The sequence below is a fragment of the Oncorhynchus clarkii genome, chromosome 1 (genome assembly GCF_045791955.1).
Source record: "Oncorhynchus clarkii lewisi isolate Uvic-CL-2024 chromosome 1, UVic_Ocla_1.0, whole genome shotgun sequence".
Lineage (NCBI taxonomy): Eukaryota > Metazoa > Chordata > Actinopteri > Salmoniformes > Salmonidae > Oncorhynchus > Oncorhynchus clarkii.
In genome coordinates, this window is record NC_092147.1 from 78,689,067 (window position 1) to 78,713,366 (window position 24,300).

Consider the following 24,300-nt stretch of genomic DNA (forward strand, 5'->3'; position numbering starts at 1 on the left):
CCACAAACATACACACACGCACCCACACACCTACAAACACACACGCACCCACAAACACACACCCACACCCACAAACACACGCACCCACAAACACACACACACACACACACCCACAAACACACACACACCTACCCACACACACCCACAAACACACACACACGCACCCACACACCCACAAACACACACGCGCATGCACCCACAAACACTCACGTGCACACGCTCCCACAAACACACACACGCACATGCACCCACAAGCGCACGCACACACACACACACACACACACACACACACACACACACACACACACACACACACACACACACACACACACACACACATACACACACACACACACACACACTCAACTGCCATTTTACAGACTTCAGAGGGGTGTCTGTCCTAGCCTTGACAGGCCTCTCCTCGCCTTAACAACCAGTTTCATCCATTAAGCACTAGACCATGGGGACAGAGGAGGGGGGGGGGCATATCTTTCACTTCTTAAAAGGGGGATAGGGGGAAAGGGGGGTTTATTAATGACAAGAGGAAAATGTTTTTCACCACTGCTGTTGCCTCCTCCTTGTCTCTGGTTAGCTCTTCTTGGGCCTTCTTAAGTCTGATGCTGTTTAGAAGGCCTTGAAGTGGCAGTAGACCTCCAGCGAGGAGAACAGAATGTACAGCAGCCACAGGCTGACAAACAGCATGGTGGTCAGTATCTTGGGAGTCCGCGGACCTCCCAGCTCGCCGCCGATCGAAGGTCGCCTCCGGTACATCAGCACCCCCACGCAGATGAAGGCGAAGATGGTGAAGAGAGTGACGGAGAAGGCCAGGCTCCCCGGGTCTACCTTGAAGTCGTTGCCCTTGGAGTTGTGGTAGATGGCAGCGATGGACCAGGCCACGCCGATGCCCAGGAACACATTGACCGCGTTGCTGCCTGTCACGTTGCCGATGGATGCGTCAGCATACTGGTCCTGGATGGCTGCCACCTTACTGGCAAAGGTGTCTGGGGGAATGGGGAGAAGGGGAGGAGGGAAGAAGGGGAGGAGGGGAGAAGGGGAGGAGGAGAGAAGGGGAGGAGGGGAGATGGGGAGAAGGGGAGGAGAATGGAGGAAAGAGGTTAGTGTTGTATGTTGCGTGTGATTCAATAGGGATTGGGAAAAGGTTATTGGATGGGAGGAATGAATGTTGATGAGGTATGGGGAAGGGGAGATGGGGAGGAGGGGAGGAATGAATGTTGATGAGGTATGGGGAAGGGGAGATGGGGAGGAGGGGAGGAATGAATGTTGATGAGGTATGGGGAAGGGGAGATGGGGAGGAGGGGAGGAATGAATGTTGATGAGGTATGGGGAAGGGGAGATGGGGAGGAGGGGAGGAATGAATGTTGATGAGGTATGGGGAAGGGGAGATGGGGAGGAGGGGAGGAATGAATGTTGATGAGGTATGGGGAAGGGGAGATGGGGAGGAGGGGAGGAATGAATGTTGATGAGGTATGGGGAAGGGGAGATGGGGAGGAGGGGAGGAATGAATGTTGATGAGGTATGGGGAAGGGGAGATGGGGAGGAGGGGAGGAATGAATGTTGATGAGGTATGGGGAAGGGGAGATGGGGAGGAGGGGAGGAATGAATGTTGATGAGGTATGTGGAAGGGGAGATGGGGAGGAGGGGAGGAATGAATGTTGATGAGGTATGGGGAAGGGGAGATGGGGAGGAGGGGAGGAATGAATGTTGATGAGGTATGGGGAAGGGGAGATGGGGAGGAGGGGAGGAATGAATGTTGATGAGGTATGTGGAAGGGGAGATGGGGAGGAGGGGAGGAATGAATGTTGATGAGGTATGGGGAAGGGGAGATGGGGAGGAGGGGAGGAATGAATGTTGAGGAGGTATGGGGAAGGGGAGATGGGGAGGAGGGGAGGAATGAATGTTGATGAGGTATGGGGAAGGGGAAGGGGATGTGGGTGAAGGGTGACAGACAAAACAAAAAACCTAAATGTTAATTCACAGACTAGAGAACCCTGAACAGCATTGTTTCATAAAACATTGTTTAATGAATTGTCTGGAGACTATAATCAGGGAGCAAAGTTGGCACCATTGCTGTGACAGGACCTCCATCTCAGCAGAACTATTCTGTCTGTGTCTTTCTCCCAGACACAGTTCAATACCTGATGCAAGCACAATCCTATTTATACATGGCCGTCTCTGTGACTGGATTTAACTAGTCTGCTCTAGGAATAACAGCAACCCAGCAGGAAGAGACCATCCACTCTCTGGAGTGGAGATGTGTATGCTAAGTTGTTACCTTGCCAGGAGCAAATGCTTCCATAGAGAATCAGGGCAACTAGCCTAATTTTGAAGATGTCTTTCATTGGCAAGTGACAAAGCACTCTGTTTTATTCCCCTTTCTGTCCCTCAATCGTTCCTCACTTCCTTTGTGCACCCCCCCTCTCCTTTTCCTGGCACCTTCAGCAGAGAAAGGACTTGGTCTTTCTTTCAGTTCTGGCCAAATGGGCAGGGGAAACAGGGTGAAAATAAGAGAAGTGGGGGAAGGAGATGGGGAGGGAGGTAAGGGGAGGAGAGAAGAGAAGAGGCAGCACATAGATGAGAGAGAGACCGAGAGCGAGAGAGAGAGAGAGACAGAGGGAGAGAGAGACAGAGGGAGAGAGAGAGAGAGAGAGGGAGAGCAAAAGAGAGGGAGAGCAAGAGAGAGAGACAGAGACAGAAAGAGAGAGAGAGACAGAGGGAGAGAGAGAGAGACCAAGAGCGAGAGAGACAGGGGAGAAAGAGAGAGAGAGAGAGAGACAGAGGGAGAGAGAGGGGGAGAGAGAGAGACACATAGGGAGAGAGAGAGAGAGAGAGAGAGAGAGAGAGAGACAGAGGGAGAGAGAGAGAGAGAGAGAGAGAGAGAGACAGAGGGAGAGAGAGAGGTAGGGGTAGAGAGAGAGAGACAGAGGGACAGAGAGAGAGACAGAGGGAGAGAGAGAGGTAGAGAGAGAGAGACAGAGAGAGAGAGACAGAGGGACAGAGAGAGAGACAGAGGGAGAGAGGGGGAGCGAGAGAGAGAGGTAGAGAGAGAGAGACAGAGGGACAGAGAGAGAGACAGAGGGAGAGAGAGGTAGAGAGAGAGAGACAGAGGGACAGAGAGAGAGACAGAGGGAGAGAGAGGGAGGGAGAGAGAGAGAGAGAGAGAGAGAGAGAGAGTGAGAGAGAGAGAGAAAGGGAGAGAGAGAGAGACAGAGAGAGAAGAGTAGAAGAGTGGATTACAAGGTTGAGACATACTGTTCCTCAGGGTGACTCCATTCACTAAACTGGCACCAGGCTCTGCCAGCTGGACATGATAACATGGTCATTGGCACCGGGTGGCACTATTCAATGGGAATCTAGCTCTGGTGACTTCAACATGGCACAGGACAAGCACTGACATGGGCATACGAGTGTGGACATTGGACTCAGTAGCTGTTTTTGCTTCACAAAAAGGCTTAGACTGAAGAAACACACACACACACACACACACACACACACACACACACACACACACACACACACACACACACACACAGACAGACAGACAGACAGACAGACAGACAGACAGACAGACAGACAGACAGACAGACAGACAGACAGACAGACAGACAGACACCAAAATAATATCCATATCTGGTCCAGTGACTCTGGATAGTACTCTCAGGGACTCACCCCTTGATCCCCAGCCTGCTAACTGGCCACTCTGGCATTGTACTGAGCTGCAAAACCGCTGGAGCAAGACCAGGAAGAAATATAATTGAAAAACATAAAGTGTATAAGTTAAACTACAGGTAACTGCCGAAATAAACAAAACTCCAACACAAAGTGTCTTAATAGGGCGTTGGGCCACCCAGAACAGCTTCAATGCGCCTTGTTATAGGTTCTACAAGTGTCTGGAACTCTATTGGAGGGATGCGACACCTTTCTTCCACAAGAAATTCCATCATTTTGTGTTTTGTTGCTGGTGGTAGAAACGCTGTCGCAGTCGCCACTCCAGAATCTCGTATACATTTTTAATTGGGTTGAGATCTGGTGACTGAGACGGCCATGGCATATTGTTTACATAGTTTTCATGCTCATCAAACTATTCAGTGACCACTTGTGCCCTGTGGATGGGGGCTTTACCATCCTATGTGGTCATAGCCTTGGTAGCCAAAGTAATGGCTTGCCCAGCATTTTTATACATGACCCTAAGCATTATGGGATGTTAATTGCTTAATTAACTCAAGAACCACATCTGTGCGGAAGCAGTTACTTTCAATATACTTTGTAGCCGTCATTTACATGCGTTTCCTTTATCTTTCTGTCTCTCTAACTCTCTCAATCAATGTAATGGTTAAATAAGAGCAATCATTTCTTCAGGCTTTGTACGGCAGGCTGGACAAAAGGCTCTCTCTCTGATAACACAGGGTGGTTGGATCCACTGAGCAGAATGCAGAGGGAGGACAAAAGCAGGACGGACAGAGACACAGGGGAGTGGCTAAATGCTGATGTAGAACAGACAGGGGAGTGGCTAAATGCTGATGTAGAACAGACAGGGGAGTGGCTAAATGCTGATGTAGAACAGACAGGGGCTGCCTCATCTGCACGGATCATCTCAGCTTCACTGAGAAGGAAGGGACGGGGGGATGGAGTGAAGGTGGGATGGAGGGACGAAGGGATGGAGGGACGAAGGGATGGAGGGATGGAGGGAAGAAGGGATGGAGGGATGGAGGGACGAAGGGATGGAGGGATGGAGGGAAGAAGGGATGGAGGGACGAAGGGATGGAGGGAAGAAGGGATGGAGGGATGGAGGGACGAAGGGATGGAGGGAAGAAGGGATGGAGGGATGGAGGGACGAAGGGATGCAGGGAAGAGGGGATGGAGGGATGGAGGGAAGAAGGGATGGAGGGATGGAGGGAAGAAGGTATGGAGGGATGGAGGGATGAAGGGATGGAGGGAAGAAGGGATGGAGGGAAGGAGGGATGGAGGGAAGAAGGGATGGAGGGAAGGAGGGATGGAGGGATGGAGGGAAGGGAGGAAACCGAGGGGGTGTGGTGTCTCACAGTTCTCCACAAGATAAAACAGAGTATCTATAAGAGAGACATGCACGCAAACACACGCACGCACACACACACACTTCAGTCCTCTTGGTGGCTGTGATTGTGTAAGGATAGAGATGTGGGTAGATATAATGTCTCTGTGTGACCGTGTGTGTGTGTGGGTGTGTAATCAGCACAGTGTGTGTGTGCGATTGGCAGATATCCCACCTGTTGTCCTTCTCATTGATCCTCTCTCCCCCACTGTGTGAGAGCATATTCAATCTCCTTTGCCCTATCAAGAGCCTGCAGTCAAACCTGGGTCATCTCTACCTCCAAGAAAATAGTTTTTCTCAAGCAGACAGCAGAAAAAGGCAAAAGCTCATCCGTAAGACAACAGCTTGACTGCTAATCACTTCCTGGCTGTGACATCACACAGTCACAGTGGAGACTGTTGTCTTTGACAAGCCCTACAATCACCAGCCATTTAACTGCCACAGATCTGCTGCTCTCTCCGGCCCTATTAATATGCAGCAACAGCCTCTCTCTGCCGCAGCTGCCGCTAATGGCTATATCGGTTTCTACAGCGATTAGGCCTTCACCCCCCCTCTGCTGTCCCTTCCTGACAAGGCCAGGAGGAAGCGATGCTGATGATGTCACATCCGGTGTGCTGGGAGTATTCTCACACAAATCAATGCTCTCACAATATCCATTTGTAGTCAGAAACATAGAATTAGTAACTGAATAGGAACTTTGGTCAGGAAGAACAGTAGAGCGCTTCTCCTGCTCTCTTTCTCTAGACTGACTGTGACTGTGCACCCCATAAACTATCCAAGCCTACATGATAAATGTCACGCTCACGCCTACAGATGGACATCTTACAGGGATCAACCATTATAGCAACCATTAGCTGTTTGCCTAGTAAGGTCTTATAGAGGAGCAGTAGGTCCGTGGGACTAACGGGACATGTTTAAAAGTCCTTCTACAGTTGTCAGATCTTAATTTCATCACCCTATTGCAATGCAGGAAATGTACAGCTTGTAGTGTATTTGAGGTTTAAAAAGGTTTCTCAAGCTTGTCATTTCCACTTTAAAATGTCAGACTTGATTTCCACTTAAGAAAAATGTATCAACCCCTACAAAAATGTCCATTCATTATAATCCACATAATAATTCACATTTCCTGTTGCTGCAGGATCATTTTCCTGCTGTAGCAAACTGGCTCAAATGAATATCTTACATCTGTACCTGCACTGAGAAAAAACAGGGAGACACTTTCATTAAATACCCTGTCGTTCTCCATAACACCTACAAAGTGTATCAACCTAGCACAGCAAGAGCTCCAACCCAAAAGACTCCACTTTTGTGAAGTAAAAAACATCAACACAGAGGTGGAGGTGGTAATTGGCCAACAGCTGGACCAATATTTATATCTGATGCTTTCTGAGGAAAGCCTTGACAGAAGAGGCTCATTCTGTTAACATATTTAGATGTGTTTGTGTGTGTATGCTTGTTTTTGTATGTGTGTATGTGTGTGAGTCCGGGAGGGCAGTGGGCCAGCAGTCTGCCAGCAGCATGCCTGGTAAGTGTTGTTCACACTAGCAAAGCCACATGTGGGATAGAAAACACCCTTGAGACTAATGTACTAATGTACTTTGTTGTGTTCCGTATACAAGGCTCAAATAGAGATTAACATATTCCACTCAGTGTGCCCTCGACTATCATCAAAAAAGTCACAAACCAACGCACGCGCGCACACGCACACACGCACACACACACACACACACACACACACACACACACACACACACACACACACACACACACACACACACACACACACACACACACACACACACACACACAGGGGTGCTTTTCAACTGAGCATTGGGCAATACTACCTTTGCTTGGGCTGCTCATGGTCTTCTCCGGCTGACTGTCCATGATAAACGAGGCTCATTGAGCCGTGTGGCTGCGGTGTGCCGGCGGTGTGCCGTTGACTATAATTACAGTGGGGCGGGAGGTGTGTTGCTATATTGACTATAATTACAGAGGAGTGTGTTGTTATATTGACTATAATTACAGTGGGGCGGGAGGTGTGTTGCTATATTGACTATAATTACAGTGGGGCGGGAGGTGTGTTGTTATATTGACTATAATTACAGTGGGGCGGGGGGGGGGTGTTGTTATATTGACTATAATTACAGTGGGGCGGAAGGTGTGTTGTTATATTGACTATAATTACAGTAGGGCGGGAGGTGTGTTGTTATATTGACTATAATTACAGTGGGGCGGGATGTGTTGTTATATTGACTATAATTACAGTGGGGCGGGGGGGGGGGGTGTTGTTATATTGACTATAATTACAGTGGGGCGGAAGGTGTGTTGTTATATTGACTATAATTACAGTAGGGCGGGAGGTGTGTTGTTATATTGACTATAATTACAGTGGGGTGGGAGATGTGTTGTTATATTGACTATAATTACAGTGGGGCGTGAGGTGTGTTGTTATATTGACTATAATTACAGTGGGGCGGGAGGTGTGTTGTTATATTGACTATAATTACAGCGGGGCGGGGGGGGGGGGGGGGTGTTGTTATATTGACTATAATTACAGTGGGGCGGGGGGTGGGGTGTGTGTTGTTATATTGACTATAATTACAGTGGGGTGGGAGATGTGTTGTTATATTGACTATAATTACAGTGGGGCGGGATGTGTTGTTATATTGACTATAATTACAGTGGGGCGGGGGGGGGGGGGTGTTGTTATATTGACTATAATTACAGTGGGGTGGGAGATGTGTTGTTATATTGACTATAATTACAGTGGGGCGGGAGGTGTGTTGTTATATTGACTATAATTACAGTGGGGTGGGAGATGTGTTGTTATATTGACTATAATTACAGTGGGGTGGGAGATGTGTTGTTATATTGACTATAATTACAGTGGGGCGGGAGATGTGTTGTTATATTGACTATAATTACAGTGGGGCGGGAGATGTGTTGTTATATTGACTATAATTACAGTGGGGCGGGAGGTGTTGTTAAATTGACTATAATTACAGTGGGGTGGGAGGTGTGTTGTTATATTGACTATAATTACAGTGGGGTGGGAGATGTGTTGTTATATTGACTATAATTACAGTGGGGCGGGAGATGTGTTGTTATATTGACTATAATTACAGTGGGGCGGGAGGTGTTGTTAAATTGACTATAATTACAGTGGGGCGGGAGGTGTTGTTAAATTGACTATAATTACAGTGGGGCTGGAGGTGTGTTGTTATATTGACTATAATTACAGTGGGGCGGGAGGTGTGTTGTTATATTGACTATAATTACAGTGGGGCGGGAGGTGTGTTGTTATATTGACTATAATTACAGCGGGGCGGGGGGGGGGGGTGTTGTTATATTGACTATAATTACAGTGGGGCGGGAGGTGTGTTGTTATATTGTCTATAATTACAGTGGGGCGGGAGGTGTGTTGTTATATTGACTATAATTACAGTGGGGCGGGAGGTGTGTTGTTATATTGACTATAATTACAGTGGGGCGGGAGGTGTGTTGTTATATTGACTATAATTACAGTGGGGCGTGAGGTGTGTTGTTATATTGACTATAATTACAGTGGGGCGTGAGGTGTGTTGTTATATTGACTATAATTACAGTGGGGCGGGAGGTGTGTTGTTATATTGACTATAATTACAGTGGGGTCGGAGGTGTGTTGTTATATTGACTATAATTACAGTGGGGCGGGAGGTGTGTTGTTATATTGTCTATAATTACAGTGGGGCGGGAGGTGTGTTGTTATATTGACTATAATTACAGTGGGGCGGGAGGTGTGTTGTTATATTGACTATAATTACAGTGGGGCGGGAGATGTGTTGTTATATTGACTATAATTACAGTGGGGCGTGAGGTGTGTTGTTATATTGACTATAATTACAGTGGGGCGGGAGGTGTGTTGTTATATTGACTATAATTACAGCGGGGCGGGGGGGGGGGGGTGTTGTTATATTGACTATAATTACAGTGGGGCGGGAGGTGTGTTGTTATATTGACTATAATTACAGTGGGGTGGGAGATGTGTTGTTATATTGACTATAATTACAGTGGGGTGGGAGATGTGTTGTTATATTGACTATAATTACAGTGGGGTGGGAGATGTGTTGTTATATTGACTATAATTACAGTGGGGTGGGAGATGTGTTGTTATATTGACTATAATTACAGTGGGGTGGGGTGTGTGTTGTTATATTGACTATAATTACAGTGGGGTGGGAGATGTGTTGTTATATTGACTATAATTACAGTGGGGCGGGATGTGTTGTTATATTGACTATAATTACAGTGGGGTGGGAGGTGTGTTGTTATATTGACTATAATTACAGTGGGGTGGGGTGTGTGTTGTTATATTGACTATAATTACAGTGGGGTGGGAGGTGTGTTGTTATATTGACTATAATTACAGTGGGGTGGGAGATGTGTTGTTATATTGACTATAATTACAGTGGGGCGGGATGTGTTGTTATATTGACTATAATTACAGTGGGGCGGGAGGTGTGTTGTTATATTGACTATAATTACAGTGGGGTGGGGTGTGTGTTGTTATATTGACTATAATTACAGTGGGGTGGGGTGTGTGTTGTTATATTGACTATAATTAGAGTGGGGTGGGAGGTGTGTTGTTATATTGACTATAATTACAGTGGGGCGGGATGTGTTGTTATATTGACTATAATTACAGTGGGGCGTGAGGTGTGTTGTTATATTGACTATAATTACAGTGGGGCGGGAGATGTGTTGTTATATTGACTATAATTACAGTGTGGCGGGAGATGTGTTGTTATATTGACTATAATTACAGTGGGGCGGGATGTGTTGTTATATTGACTATAATTACAGTGGGGCGTGAGGTGTGTTGTTATATTGACTATAATTACAGTGGGGTGGGAGATGTGTTGTTATATTGACTATAATTACAGTGGGGCGGGATGTGTGTTGTTATATTGACTATAATTACAGTGGGGTGGGGTGTGTGTTGTTATATTGACTATAATTACAGTGGGGTGGGAGATGTGTTGTTATATTGACTATAATTACAGTGGGGCGGGATGTGTTGTTATATTGACTATAATTACAGTGGGGTGGGGTGTGTGTTGTTATATTGACTATAATTACAGTGGGGTGGGGTGTGTGTTGTTATATTGACTATAATTACAGTGGGGCGGGATGTGTTGTTATATTGACTATAATTACAGTGGGGCGTGAGGTGTGTTGTTATATTGACTATAATTACAGTGGGGCGGGAGTGTTGTTATATTGACTATAATTACAGTGGGGCGGGAGATGTGTTGTTATATTGACTATAATTACAGTGGGGCGGGAGGTGTTGTTAAATTGACTATAATTACAGTGGGGCGGGAGATGTGTTGTTATATTGACTATAATTACAGTGGGGTGGGAGATGTGTTGTTAAATTGACTATAATTACAGTGGGGCGGGAGGTGTTGTTAAATTGACTATAATTACAGTGGGGTGGGAGATGTGTTGTTATATTGACTATAATTACAGCGGGGTGGGGTGTGTGTTGTTATATTGACTATAATTAGAGTGGGGTGGGAGGTGTGTTGTTATATTGACTATAATTACAGTGGGGCGGGATGTGTTGTTATATTGACTATAATTACAGTGGGGCGTGAGGTGTGTTGTTATATTGACTATAATTACAGTGGGGTGGGAGGTGTGTTGTTATATTGACTATAATTACAGTGGGGCGGGAGGTGTGTTGTTATATTGACTATAATTACAGTGGGGTGGGGTGTGTGTTGTTATATTGACTATAATTAGAGTGGGGTGGGAGGTGTGTTGTTATATTGACTATAATTACAGTGGGGCGGGATGTGTTGTTATATTGACTATAATTTCAGTGGGGTGGGAGGTGTGTTGTTATATTGACTATAATTTCAGTGGGGTGGGAGGTGTGTTGTTATATTGACTATAATTACAGTGGGGCGGGATGTGTTGTTATATTGACTATAATTACAGTGGGGTGGGAGATGTGTTGTTATATTGACTATAATTACAGTGGGGCGTGAGGTGTGTTGTTATATTGACTATAATTACAGTGGGGTGGGGTGTGTGTTGTTATATTGACTATAATTACAGTGGGGTGGGGTGTGTGTTGTTATATTGACTATAATTACAGTGGGGTGGGAGGTGTGTTGTTATATTGACTATAATTAGAGTGGGGTGGGAGGTGTGTTGTTATATTGACTATAATTACAGTGGGGTGGGGTGTGTGTTGTTATATTGACTATAATTACAGTGGGGTGGGAGGTGTGTTGTTATATTGACTATAATTACAGTGGGGCGTGAGGTGTGTTGTTATATTGACTATAATTACAGTGGGGCGGGATGTGTTGTTATATTGACTATAATTACAGTGGGGCGGGATGTGTGTTGTTATATTGACTATAATTACAGTGGGGTGGGAGGTGTGTTGTTATATTGACTATAATTAGAGTGGGGTGGGAGGTGTGTTGTTATATTGACTATAATTACAGTGGGGCTGGAGGTGTTGTTAAATTGACTATAATTACAGTGGGGCGGGAGGTGTTGTTAAATTGACTATAATTACAGTGGGGCTGGAGGTGTTGTTAAATTGACTATAATTACAGTGGGGCTGGAGGTGTTGTTAAATTGACTATAATTACAGTGGGGTGGGAGGTGTTGTTAAATTGACTATAATTACAGTGTGTTTTTTGAGGGCTCCAGCAGGGTCCTTTTACGCAGCACAACAGCACAGCGCTTTGGCGGCTAATGTTAGCTAAACCCCCTCGTTATATTGTTTACACTCGTGTGTAGTGTCATGTATCACACTCATGCCCTGAACACTAAAGGGCGGAACACAAAACACACCTAAGCCCCATGAACAATTACTCCAGGCTAATTAACATGGGTGGCGGAGCAGCGCAGTGATGTGTGTGTGTGTGTGTGTTTGTGTGTTTGTGTGAGCACGGGGAGACAGTGTTAAAATGTGTTTAGGAGGCAACTACATACACCTGGGAGTACACCATACAGTCATGTGTGTACTCTGAAAGTTACAGACACACTTTGTGGAAACACACAGAATGACAGACAATGACTATTGACTGCTTGTATTATTTCTCTACACCTTTTTGTTCCCAGTCCTTATTGCTAGTGAAATGGGGTTAACGGTACTAGTGAGGGTTAAAGTAGTGCAGAGCGGTGAACCCAGCCCTGAGCCCTGAGTAAGTTACAGTGCATGGCTGGTCAGCAGGTATGTGAAGCGGCTCAGTGTCTACTACATGGACTGGGTGCTAATTAGCTAAGTACTGTAACAGGCCCAGTTGAAAGCTATCGAGCTATGTGTGTGTGTGTGTGTGTGTGTGTGTGCTCTGTACATAGTGTGAAACTCATGGAGAAACATGCAGTCACACCCAGGCTGCTGCTACAGTCCAAACTGGAAAGAGCAGTGTGTGTGTGTGTGTGTGTGTGTGTGTGTGTGTGTGTGTGTGTGTGTGTGTGTGTGTGTGTGTGACTCCACATCTGAATCACTGCCCTTGTTCTGCCTCTAAAGACACTCATCTTCTGGTACCTCACCACTAACCCTTCTGGTACCTCACCACTAACCCTTCTGGTACCTCACCACTAACCCTTCTGGTACCTCACCACTAACCCTTCTGGTACCTCACCACTAACCCTTCTGGTACCTCACCACTAACCCTTCTGGTACCCCACCACTAACCCTTCTGGTACCTCACCACTAACCCTTCTGGTACCTCACCGCTAACCTTTCTGGTACCCCACCACTAACCCTTCTGGTACCTCACCACTAACCCTTCTGGTACCTCACCACTAACCCTTCTGGTACCTCACCACTAACCCTTCTGGTACCTCACCACTAACCCTTCTGGTACCTCATCACTAACCCTTCTGGTACCCCACCACTAACTCTTCTGGTACCTCACCACTAACCCTTCTGGTACCCCACCACTAACCCTTCTGGTACCCCACCACTAACTCTTCTGGTACCTCACCACTAACCCTTCTGGTACCTCACCACTAACCCTTCTGGTACCTCACCACTAACCCTTCTGGTACCTCACCACTAACCCTTCTGGTACCTCACCACTAACCCTTCTGGTACCTCACCACTAACCCTTCTGGTACCTCACCACTAACCCTTCTGGTACCTCACCACTAACCCTTCTGGTACCTCACCACTAACCCTTCTGGTACCCCACCACTAACCCTTCTGGTACCCCACCACTAACCCTTCTGGTACCCCACCACTAACCCTTCTGGTACCCCACCACTAACCCTTCTGGTACCTCACCACTAACCCTTCTGGTACCTCACCACTAACCCTTCTGGTACCTCACCACTAACCCTTCTGGTACCCCACCACTAACTCTTCTGGTACCTCACCACTAACCCTTCTGGTACCTCACCACTAACCCTTCTGGTACCCCACCACTAACCCTTCTGGTACCCCACCACTAACCCTTCTGGTACCTCACCACTAACCCTTCTGGTACCCCACCACTAACCCTTCTGGTACCCCACCACTAACCCTTCTGGTACCCCACCCTTAACACATACACACTTAGTCTTAATATTCATCACAGCACACTGTGCAGTTTATACCAAGGTAGCTGTGAGGGGTTGAGCTGCTCTAACATGTGTATATAGACTCTTGTTCAACCCCCTCACTTGTATACAGATATGTTTAGCTGCTCAGGAATAGAGCATCAGCAAATGACTAAAATGTCATGTACACATGTAAACACGATCTAGCATGGGTATAAGCAGTGTAAATGGAAAATGGAAGAGGTAATCACTGAACACACTTGAAGTTTTAGGAGAGAGTAAATCCAGAGGACATGTTTAGGAAAAGCGTTACCACAATCATCACATACTGTAGTAGTACATCTGATGTCCTCCGTAAAAGGAATGCTACCATGACTATTACACAGCAAGTAAACGCAGCGTAAACACCAGTGTAAGTATATAATATTACCTGGCACAGAGGTCCCCAGCGCAACGAACACCACGGCGGTGACAGAGTCCTTGAGGCCCACAGTGCAGCCGAAGTGGGAGGCCAGGTCCCCGATGAAGGCTGTAAGCAGGCCGATCATGCAGATGGACACCACGAAGCAGGCCCAGCCATTCCAGTAGTCTGTTGGGGGCACGAACGCAAACAGAACCTTCCAGAAGACGGTGAGGAAGTGCATGACGTAGTCGAAGCAGGACGGCAGCTTCTCCTCGCCGCATTCTTCATCCTCGTCATCCTCACCTGGCCGAGAGAGAGAGGGGAGAGGGGGATGAGGAGAAAGATCTGGGATCTGAAAGGGTGAGATTATGATGAGTTTATGAAAAAGAAAGAATGATATTCCTCAAACATTTACTGAAAACCAGACTTGAATTAACTTCCAATATTTTGTGAAATAAGGGAGCAAAGTGATGTGATTTGTGATGATGGTTTGCCTCTCATAACATCGGAGCTCGTTTGTCAGAGTGTAATCACGGCATGAGGTCTCAGACTGGAGCCAATCCCCTCCAACAGGTACACATAATCTGTGTGTGTGTCCCCACAGTATTCCTGATTATCAACATACTTGTATGTGTGTGAGTTCCTATTGTTGTTTTTATTGGTTTATTCAGAACCCCATTAGCTTTTGCAGAAGCAGCAGCTACTCTTCCTGGGGTCCACAGAAAACACAAAACATAACAAGTAACAAGACACCGATACACTGATAGACAAATATGTAAAATAAATGTAAAATACAACCACATACAAACAATACAAAAAATAAATAGTTATGGCTGTGTGTGGGTAGTGTGTGTGTTGTCTGTAGTTTGTGTAGTGTACGGGCCTAACTACTGTATATCTACCAAAGCCCTAGGCTTACTGACAGCATGTCAGCCATTCACATCACAGACTGTCCTCTAGACACATTGGCACAGCTGTAGATAAACACAAACACACACTCATACAGAAACACACATCTTTCTAGACATACAATATTCATCTGGCATTTGACTATCGTTATTGCATCGTTAAATGGCCTGAACCACAATCTCAAGAGATCAAATTAGACATTTGGACATGTTCACATAGTGATGCATTGTAAAAGGGCAGAAACGTTGCACAACGCCATTCATCTCGGAAATGTCAAGAGCAATTTTCCGTCCCGTTTTTAACAAGGTAAGCGCAAGACACAAAAAAATGCCTAGCACACACACACACACACACACACACACACACACACACACACACACACACACACACACACACACACACACACACACACACACACACACACACACACACACACAGAGGTAGAGGTGGGGGTACAGGTGGAGGTGGGGTACAGGTGTAGGTAGAGGTAGAGGTGGAGGTAGAGGTGGGGGTACAGGTGGAGGTAGAGGTAGAGGTGGAGGTAGAGGTGGGGGTACAGGTAGAGGTAGAGGTGGAGGTGGGGGTACAGGTAGAGGTAGAAGTGGAGGTGGGGGTACAGGTGGAGGTAGTGGTGGGGGTACAGGTGGAGGTAGTGGTGGGGGTACAGTTAGAGGTAGAGGTGGAGGTGGGGCTACAGGTAGAGGTAGAGGTGGAGGTGGAGGTGGGGGTACAGGTGGAGGTAGAGGTAGAGGTGGAGGTAGAGGTGGAGGTAGAGGTGGGGGTACAGGTGGAAGTAGAGGTGGGGGAACAGGTGGAGGTGGGGCTACAGGTAGAGGTAGAGGTGAAGGTGGAGGTGGGGGTACAGGTAGAGGTAGAGGTGGAGGTAGAGGTGGGGGTACAAGTGGAGGTAGAGGTGGAGGTAGAGGTGAAGGTAGATGTGGAGGTGGGGGGTACAGGTGGAGGTAGTGGAGGTGGAGATAGAAGTAGTGTTTACTGTACTGTATGCAATTTTGTTTTTGTAGAACTGAAAGACGACCACCACGTTGGTAGAACGTGTCTATTTACAGACTAAAAGGAGGCTGCCATTGTGCAAATGGTAGTTGAAAATAGTGCCATAAAACTGCGGGAAATCCAACATCAGAGTGAGCTTATCAACCACAGTCCGCATCCTTAAGAAACACCATCTCTGGATGAAGCACATCTACAGAGCCCCTTTTGAAAGGAATTTCCAAAGAGTGAAGGATAAACAGTACGAATATGTGCAAGTAAGTTGATACAATACAACAGTAGCTAAGATGGGGAGAAGTATGTCCAACCATAACCTTCTTAACAACACTATCAACAAGGCAGGTCCTACAGGCCCTAGTTTCTACCTTCTTAACAACACTATCAACAAGGCAGGTCATACAGGCCCTAGTTTCTACCTTCTTAACAGCACTATCAACAAGGCAGGTCCTACAGGCCCTAGTTTCTACCTTCTTAACAGCACTATCAACAAGGCAGGTCCTACAGGCCCTAGTTTCTACCTTCTTAACAGCACTATCAACAAGGCAGGTCCTACAGGCCCTAGTTTCTACCTTCTTAACAGCACTATCAACAAGGCAGGTCCTACAGGCCCTAGTTTCTACCTTCTTAACAGCACTATCAACAAGGAAGGTCCTACAGGCCCTAGTTTCTACCTTCTTAACAGCACTATCAACAAGGAAGGTCCTACAGGCCCTAGTTTCTACCTTCTTAACAGCACTATCAACAAGGCAGTTCCTACAGGCCCTAGTTTCTACCTTCTTAACAACACTATCAACAAGGCAGGTCCTACAGACCCTAGTTTCTCCATTCTTAACAACACTATCAACAAGGCAGGTCCTACAGGCCCTAGTTTCTACATTCTTAACAACACTATCAACAAGGCAGGTCCTACAGGCCCTAGTTTCTACATTCTTAACCTCTTGGATCTCTAGGGGCGCTATTTCATTTTTGGATAAAAAACGTTCCCGTTTTAAGCGCAATATTTTGTCACGAAAAGATGCTCGACTATGCATATTATTGACCGTTTTGGAAAGAAAACACTCTGAAGTTTCAGAATCTGCAAAGATATTGTCTGTAAGTGCCCCAGAACTCATTCTACAGGCGAAACCAAGATGATACGTCAACCAGGAAATGAGCAGAATCTCTGAAGCTCTGTTTTCCATTGTCTCCTTATATGGCTGTGATTGCGCAAGGAATGAGCCTACACTTTCTGTCGTTTCCCCAAGGTGTTTGCAGCATTGTGACGTATTTGTAGGCATATCATTGGAAGATTGACCATAAGAGACTACATTTTCCAAGTGTCCGCCTGGTGTCCCTGCGTCGAAATTGGAGCGCAAAGCCAGGTCCAATTATTTTTCCATTTGAGAGCAAGGAGAAACCAGGTTTCCACGAAGGATATATCATCGAAGAGATATGTGGAAAAACACCTTGAGGATTGATTCTAAACCACGTTTGCCATGTTTCAGTCGATATTATGGAGTTAATTTGGAAAAAAGTTTGCGTTTTGAGGGCTGAATTTTTTTTTTTTTTTTTGGTAGCCAAATGTGATGTACAAAACGGAGCTATTTCTAATACACAAAGAATCTTTTTGGAAAAACTGAGCATCTGCTATCTAACTGAGAGTCTCCTCATTGAAAACATCAGAAGTTCTTCAAAGGTAAGTTATTTTATTTGAAGGCTTTACTTGTTTTTGTGATAGTTGCCTGCTAAATGCTAACGCTAATGCTAACGCTAAATGCTACGCTAGCTAGCTACTGTTACACAAATGATTGTTTTCCTATGGTTGAAAAGCATATTTTGAAAATCTGAGATGACAGTGTTGTTAACAAAAGGCTAAGCTTGAGAGACAGCATATTTATTTAATTTCATTTGCGATTTTCATGAATAGTTAACGTTGCGTTATGGTAATGAGCTTAGGTCTATAAATAGAATCCCGGATCCGGGTTTGGTCGTCGCAACAGGTTAACAGCACTATCAACAAGGCAGGTCCTACAGGCCCTAGTTTCTACCTTCTTAACAACACTATCAACAAGGCAGGTCATACAGGCCCTAGTTTCTACCTTCTTAACAGCACTATCAACAAGGCAGGTCCTACAGGCCCTAGTTTCTACCTTCTTAACAACACTATCAACAAGGCAGGTCCTACAGGCCCTAGTTTCTACCTTCTTAACAGCACTATCAACAAGGCAGGTCCTACAGGCCCTGGTTTTGTCGCACCTTGACTACTGTTCAGTTGTGTGGTCAAGTGCCACAAAAAAGGACTTTGCAATTGGCTCAGAACAGAGCAGCACGGCTGGCCTTTGGATGAACACAGAGAGTTAATATTAATAATATGCATGTCAATCTCTCCTGACTCAAAGTGGAGGAGAGATTGACTTCATCACTACTTGTATTTATGAGAGGTATTGACTTGTTGAATGCACCGAGCTGTTTGTCTAAACTCGGACACCCATGCATACCCCACAAGACATGCAACAAGAGGTCTCTTCACAGTACCCAAGTCCAGAACAGACTATGAGAGGCGCATGGTACTACATAGAGCCAAGACTACATAGAACTCTATTCCACATCAAGTAACTGATGCAAGCAGTATAATTAGATTCAAAAACAGATAAAAAACATCTTATGGAACAGCAGGGACTGTGAAGCAATACAAACATAGGCACAGACACAAGCATACACACACATGATAACATACAGTACGCACTATACACACACATCCACATGGATTTAGTATTGTAGATATGTGGTAGTGGTGGAGTAGGGGCCTGAGGGCACACAGCGTGTTGTGAAATCTGTGAATGTATTGTAAAGTTTTAAAAATGGTATAAACTGCATTAATTTTGCTGGACCACAGTAAGAGTAGCTGCTTCCTTGACAGCAGCTAATGGGGATCCATAATAAATACACATACAAATGGAGGAGGCCTGTGGTGACATTTCCCAGCAGATCCGTGTCAGAGGTGGATGCGTCATGCCAGAAGATATTTCCCCAGCTGTCTGGCCAGGGAGAATATCACCTCTGATGTTGATGAAAATCTGTGGCCAGACCAAAACAACAGACATGACTGATTTTGTTTTCTCAATGGAGTATTTAATTCTTTACTTATGATTTAGATTTGATAGTTTCTTTATTTCTTCCGTACAATTGATCTAACATACAGTAGTATAAATAGGACTCTTTTTCTTCCTTTGCATATGCAAAATATATTTACTGTATGTTTGCATTTTTACTGTTTGAGTGCTTACAGTATGCTGTTTGACATGTATTGAGTCATGTTGAATTATAAAACTTGAATTTTTGCATTTATGTTCCTTTCTTGTTTGAGTAAACACAAACAACATACAGTATAACAACATCTTAGTCTTTACAATGAAATAGTTCCGATAGCAGTGTTTTGAATATGTCCCATTAGTGTGATCTCGGTTGTCACTAAATTAGGTTCATTTGATGTGTGTGTGTGTCTCATTTGTATACAGAGTTTCATTTTGAGCAGGGAGTACATGATTTTGATTACTGTGTTTCATTTTGCAAGATGTTTGGGTAAATTGGCTAACTGTTTTATGTTAAGAGTTTAGAGTTTTGAGTACCTGAGATGTAGTTTCAGCAAATTTGTGTTAACAATTGGGAAAAACTGTAAGCATGTTCGAAAAGCACACACACACACACACACACACACACACACACACACACACACACACACACACACACACACACACACACACACACACACTCACACACACACACACACACACACACACACACACACACACACACACACACACACACACACACACACACACACACACACGCACCCATTATGGCAGTATGAGTTTAAGTGCCTTTCTCTCACTCTCTCCACCTCTCTGTAGGGCCCTGTACAATCCCTATAAAATCCCTATAAAAATTGAGGAGAAGGTGGACAGAATCACGGAATCCAGACATTAAAACGGAATTCAACAATATTCAAAAATGTATTGAACTGAATAAGAAATCAACTAAATGTTTCATGTGAAACAGATTGTATAGTGCCCTATTGCTGGCAATGTATTTCTCAACCCCGCTCTGTCTTTTTTTCTCTTAATATTTTAGTCTCTTTCAGCCTTCATTTTATCTCCATTCATTATTTTTCTATACACAAGTGTCTCACTCTTTCACTCTCCATCCTTGGACACGGTCTATCTGACTGTCTCGCTGTCCCTCTTCTCTGTTCTAATCCTCCCTATCTGGGTTGCTGTTTTTGTTAGCAGCTGTCCTGTTGCGCCCCAGACTCTGTAAGACTCCCTCACCTAATCATCCAACATCCCCAGTTCACTATGACTCTTATCACGCCAAGCTGGGGACCCTTAGATTCTAAAATGTGCATAACAACTGTGTGTATAGGTTTGTAATAATGTGCGAGTATTCATAATATGCGTTTAGAGAGAGGCTACACCCAGTTCAGGTACATAATCAATTTCCATCACAATCTGTGCGTATCCAAAAGGCTTCTCTAGTCTATCCTAATGAGAGGAGAGAGACTGAATGTATCACCATTGATTGGCGAAGCACCATGCGTTAACAGGCTGATAGACTTGTGTTAACAGGGTGATGGGACACCCTCTCAGTGGAACAACCCCTCTCATTGAGCAGTCCCCAAACAACTCCCAGGCACTCCCAGAGATCCAATACAGAGAAAAGGGAAAAACCCTCCAGAAGATTCTATGTGTAGGGAGAAATTCCCAGGAGGTTGGTCTTTTGTTGCGAGCTGGCAGACGCAGAGGTGTTGGTGAGGTTTATCCGCTGTTTATCCACTGAGCATACCCGTGCTCTCCCCTCTGATAGGCGAGGGAGCGGATGCGTGCTCTTCTCTGATAGGCTGTTCAGGTAATGGCGGAACAGGGCAGGTGAGGATAAGGGTTGGTCAGTGTTAAACTCTCTCAGGGGGTTAGGAAGAGCTCCAGTCCAGAGTTTGGGTGGGCAGTAAAACTAAAAAGCAGGGGAACACAATGCATTTCTACATTGTAGAATAATAGTGGAGACATCAAAACTATGAAGTAACACATATGTAACCAAAATATATTTTATATTTGAGATGCTTCAAAGTAGCCACCCTTTGCCTTGATGACAGCTTTGCACATTCTTGGCATTCTCTCTTAACAGGTGTGCCTTGCTAAAAGTTAATTTGTGGAATTTCTTTCCTTCTTAATGCGTTTGAGCCAATCAGTTAATATACCTATTTGGTAAAAGACCAAGTCCATATTATGGCAAGAACAGCTCAAATCAGCAAAGAGAAATGATAGTCCATTATTACTTTAAGACATGAAGGTCAGCCAATGCGAAACATTTCAAGAAGTTTGAAAGTTTCTTCAAGTGCAGTCATAAAAACCATCAAGCGCTATGATGAAACTGGATTTCATGAGGACTGCCACAGGAAAGGAAGAGCCAGAGTTACCTCTGCTGCAGATGATAAGTTCATTAGAGGTCCCAGCCTCAGAAATTGCAGCCCAAATAAATGCTTCACGGAGTTCAAGTAACAGACACATCACAACATCAACTTTTCAGAGGAAACTGCGTAAAACAGGCCTTCATGGCCGAATTACTGCAAAGAAACTACTAATAAAGGACACAAATAATAATAAGAGATTTGCTTGGGCCAAGAAACACGAGCAATGAACATTAGACTGGTGGAAATCTGTCCTTTGGTCTGATGAGTCCAAATTTGAGATTATTGGTTAAAACTGCTGTGTCTTTGTGAGATGCAGAGTAGGTGAACGGATGATCTATGCATGTGTGGTTCCCACCGTGAAGCATAGAGGAGGAGGTGTGATGGTGTGGGGGTGCTTTGCATTCTGCAGCGATCCGCCATCCCTTCTGGTTTGTGATTAGTGGGACTATCATTTGTTTTTTAACAGGACAATGACCCAACACACCTCCAGGCTGTGTAAGGGCTATTTGACCAAGAAGGAGAGTGATGGAGTGAATGCCTCCACAATCACCCGACCTCAACCAAATTGAGATGGTTTGGGATTGGTTGGACTGCAGAGTGAAGGAAAAGCAGCCAACAAGTGCTCAGCATATGTGTGAACTCCTTCAAGACGGTTGGGAAAGCATTACAGGTGAAGCTGGTTGAGAGAATGCCAAGATTGTGCAGAGCTGTCATCAAGGCGAAGGGTGGCTACTTTGAAGAACTTCAAATATATTTGATTTGTTTAACACTTTTTTGGTTACTACATGACTTCATATGTGTTATTTTATAGTTTTGATGTCTTCACTATTATTCTACATTGTAGAAAATAGTTTTAAAAAATGAAGCAAAACCCCTGAATGAGTCCAAACTTTTGACTGGTACTGTATGTGAGAATGCTGCTCATTGACTACAGCTCAGCGTTCAACAACATAGTGCCCTCCAAACTCATCACTAAGCTCAGGACTGTGGGACTGAACACCTCTCTCTGCAAATGGATCCTAGATTTCCTGACGGGCCGCACCCAGGTGGTAAGAGTAGGCAACAACACCTCCGCCAGGCTGACCGTCAACACAGGGGCCCCTCAGCGGTGCGTGCTTAGTACCCTCCTGTATTCCCTGTTCACCCACGACTATGTGGCCGCACACAACTCCAACACCATCACTAAGTTTGCTGGTGACACGACAGTGGTAGACCTGATCACTGATGACGATGCAACGGCCTATAGGGAAGAAGTTAGTGACCTGGCAGTGTGGTGCCAGGACAACAACCTTTCCATCAACATCAATACAGCAATACAAAGGAGCTGATCATGGACTAGATTTGGCATGGGCCCTCAAATCCTCAAAAAGTTCTACAGCTGCACCATTGAGAGCATCTTGACTGGCTGCATCACGCTTGGTATGGTAATTGCTTGGAATCTGACGACCGCAAGGCGCTACAGAGAGTAGTGCGTACAACCCAATTCATCAACGGGGCCTATCTCCCTGCCATCCATTCAGTCTGGTTTTAGACCCCATCATAGCACTGAGACAGCACTTGTGAAGGTGGTAAATTACATTTTAATGGCATCGGACCGAGGCTCTGCATCCTCGTGCTCCTAGACCTTAGTGCTGCTTTTGATACCATCGATCATCACATTCTTTTGGAGAGATTGGAAACCCAAATTGGTCTACACGGACAAGTTATAGCCTGGTTTAGATCTTATCTGTCGGAAAGATATCAGTTTGTCTCTGTGAATGGTTTGTCCTCTGACAAATCAACTGTACATTTCGGTGTTCCTCAAGGTTCCGTTTTAGGACCACTATTGTTTTCACTATATATTTTACCTCTTGGGGATGTTATTCGAAAACATTATGTTAACTTTCACTGCTGTGCGGATGACACACAGCTGTACATTTCAATGAAACATGGTGAAGCCCCAAAATTGCCCTTGCTAGAAGCATGTGTTTCAGACATAATGAAGTGGATGGCTGCAAACTTTTTTCTACTTTTAAACTCGGACAAAACAGAGATGCTTGTTCTAGGTCCCAAGAAACAAAGAGATCTTCTGTTGAATCTGACAATTAATCTTAATGGTTGTACAGTCGTCTCAAATAAAACTGTGAAGGACCTCAGCGTTACTCTGGACCCTGATCTCTCTTTTGAAGAACATATCAAGACCATTTCAAGGACAGGTTTTTTCCATCTACGTAACATTGCAAAAATCAGAAACTTTCTGTCCAAAAATGATGCAGAAAAATTAATCCATGCTTTTGTCACTTCTAGGTTAGACTACTGCAATGCTCTACTTTCCGGCTACCCGGATAAAGCACTAAATAAACTTCAGTTAGTGCTAAATACGGCTGCTAGAATCATGACTAGAACCAAAAAATTTGATCATATTACTCCAGTGCTAGCCTCTCTACACTGGCTTCCTGTCAAAGCAAGGGCTGATTTCAAGGTTTTACTGCTAACCTACAAAGCATTACATGGGCTTGCTCCTATCTATCTCTCTGATTTGGTCCTGCCGTACATACCTACACGTACGCTACGGTCACAAGACGCAGGCCTCCTAATTGTCCCTAGAATTTCTAAGCAAACAACTGGAGGCAGGGCTTTCTCCTATAGAGCGCCATTTTTATGGAACGGTCTGCCTACCCATGTCAGAGACGCAAACTCGGTCTCAACCTTTAAGTCTTTACTGAAGACTCATCTCTTCAGTGGGTCATATGATTGAGTGTAGTCTGGCCCAGGAGTGGGAAGGTGAACAGAAAGGCTCTGGAGCAACGAACCTCCCTTGCTGTCTCTGCCTGGCCGGTTCCCCTCTTTCCACTGGGATTCTCTGCCTCTAACCCTATTACAGGGGCTGAGTCACTGGCTTACTGGGGC

The 24,300-nt window shown here is 45.2% G+C and overlaps 1 protein-coding gene across 1 annotated transcript in view; it reads right to left on the reverse strand.

Annotated features, from left to right (window-relative positions):
• Positions 1-299: 299 nt before the first annotated feature.
• Positions 300-24,300, reverse strand: part of LOC139412959 (sodium/calcium exchanger 1-like) — a 223,289-nt gene continuing 199,288 nt past the window's right edge. Inside the window, exons 5-6 of the mRNA XM_071159876.1 lie at positions 14,076-14,351; positions 300-1,001 (exon numbers count right to left, since the gene is read on the reverse strand). Coding sequence (XP_071015977.1) covers positions 625-1,001; positions 14,076-14,351 — 653 coding nt within the window. The 3' untranslated portion in view covers positions 300-624. The remainder of the gene's footprint in view (positions 1,002-14,075; positions 14,352-24,300) is intronic.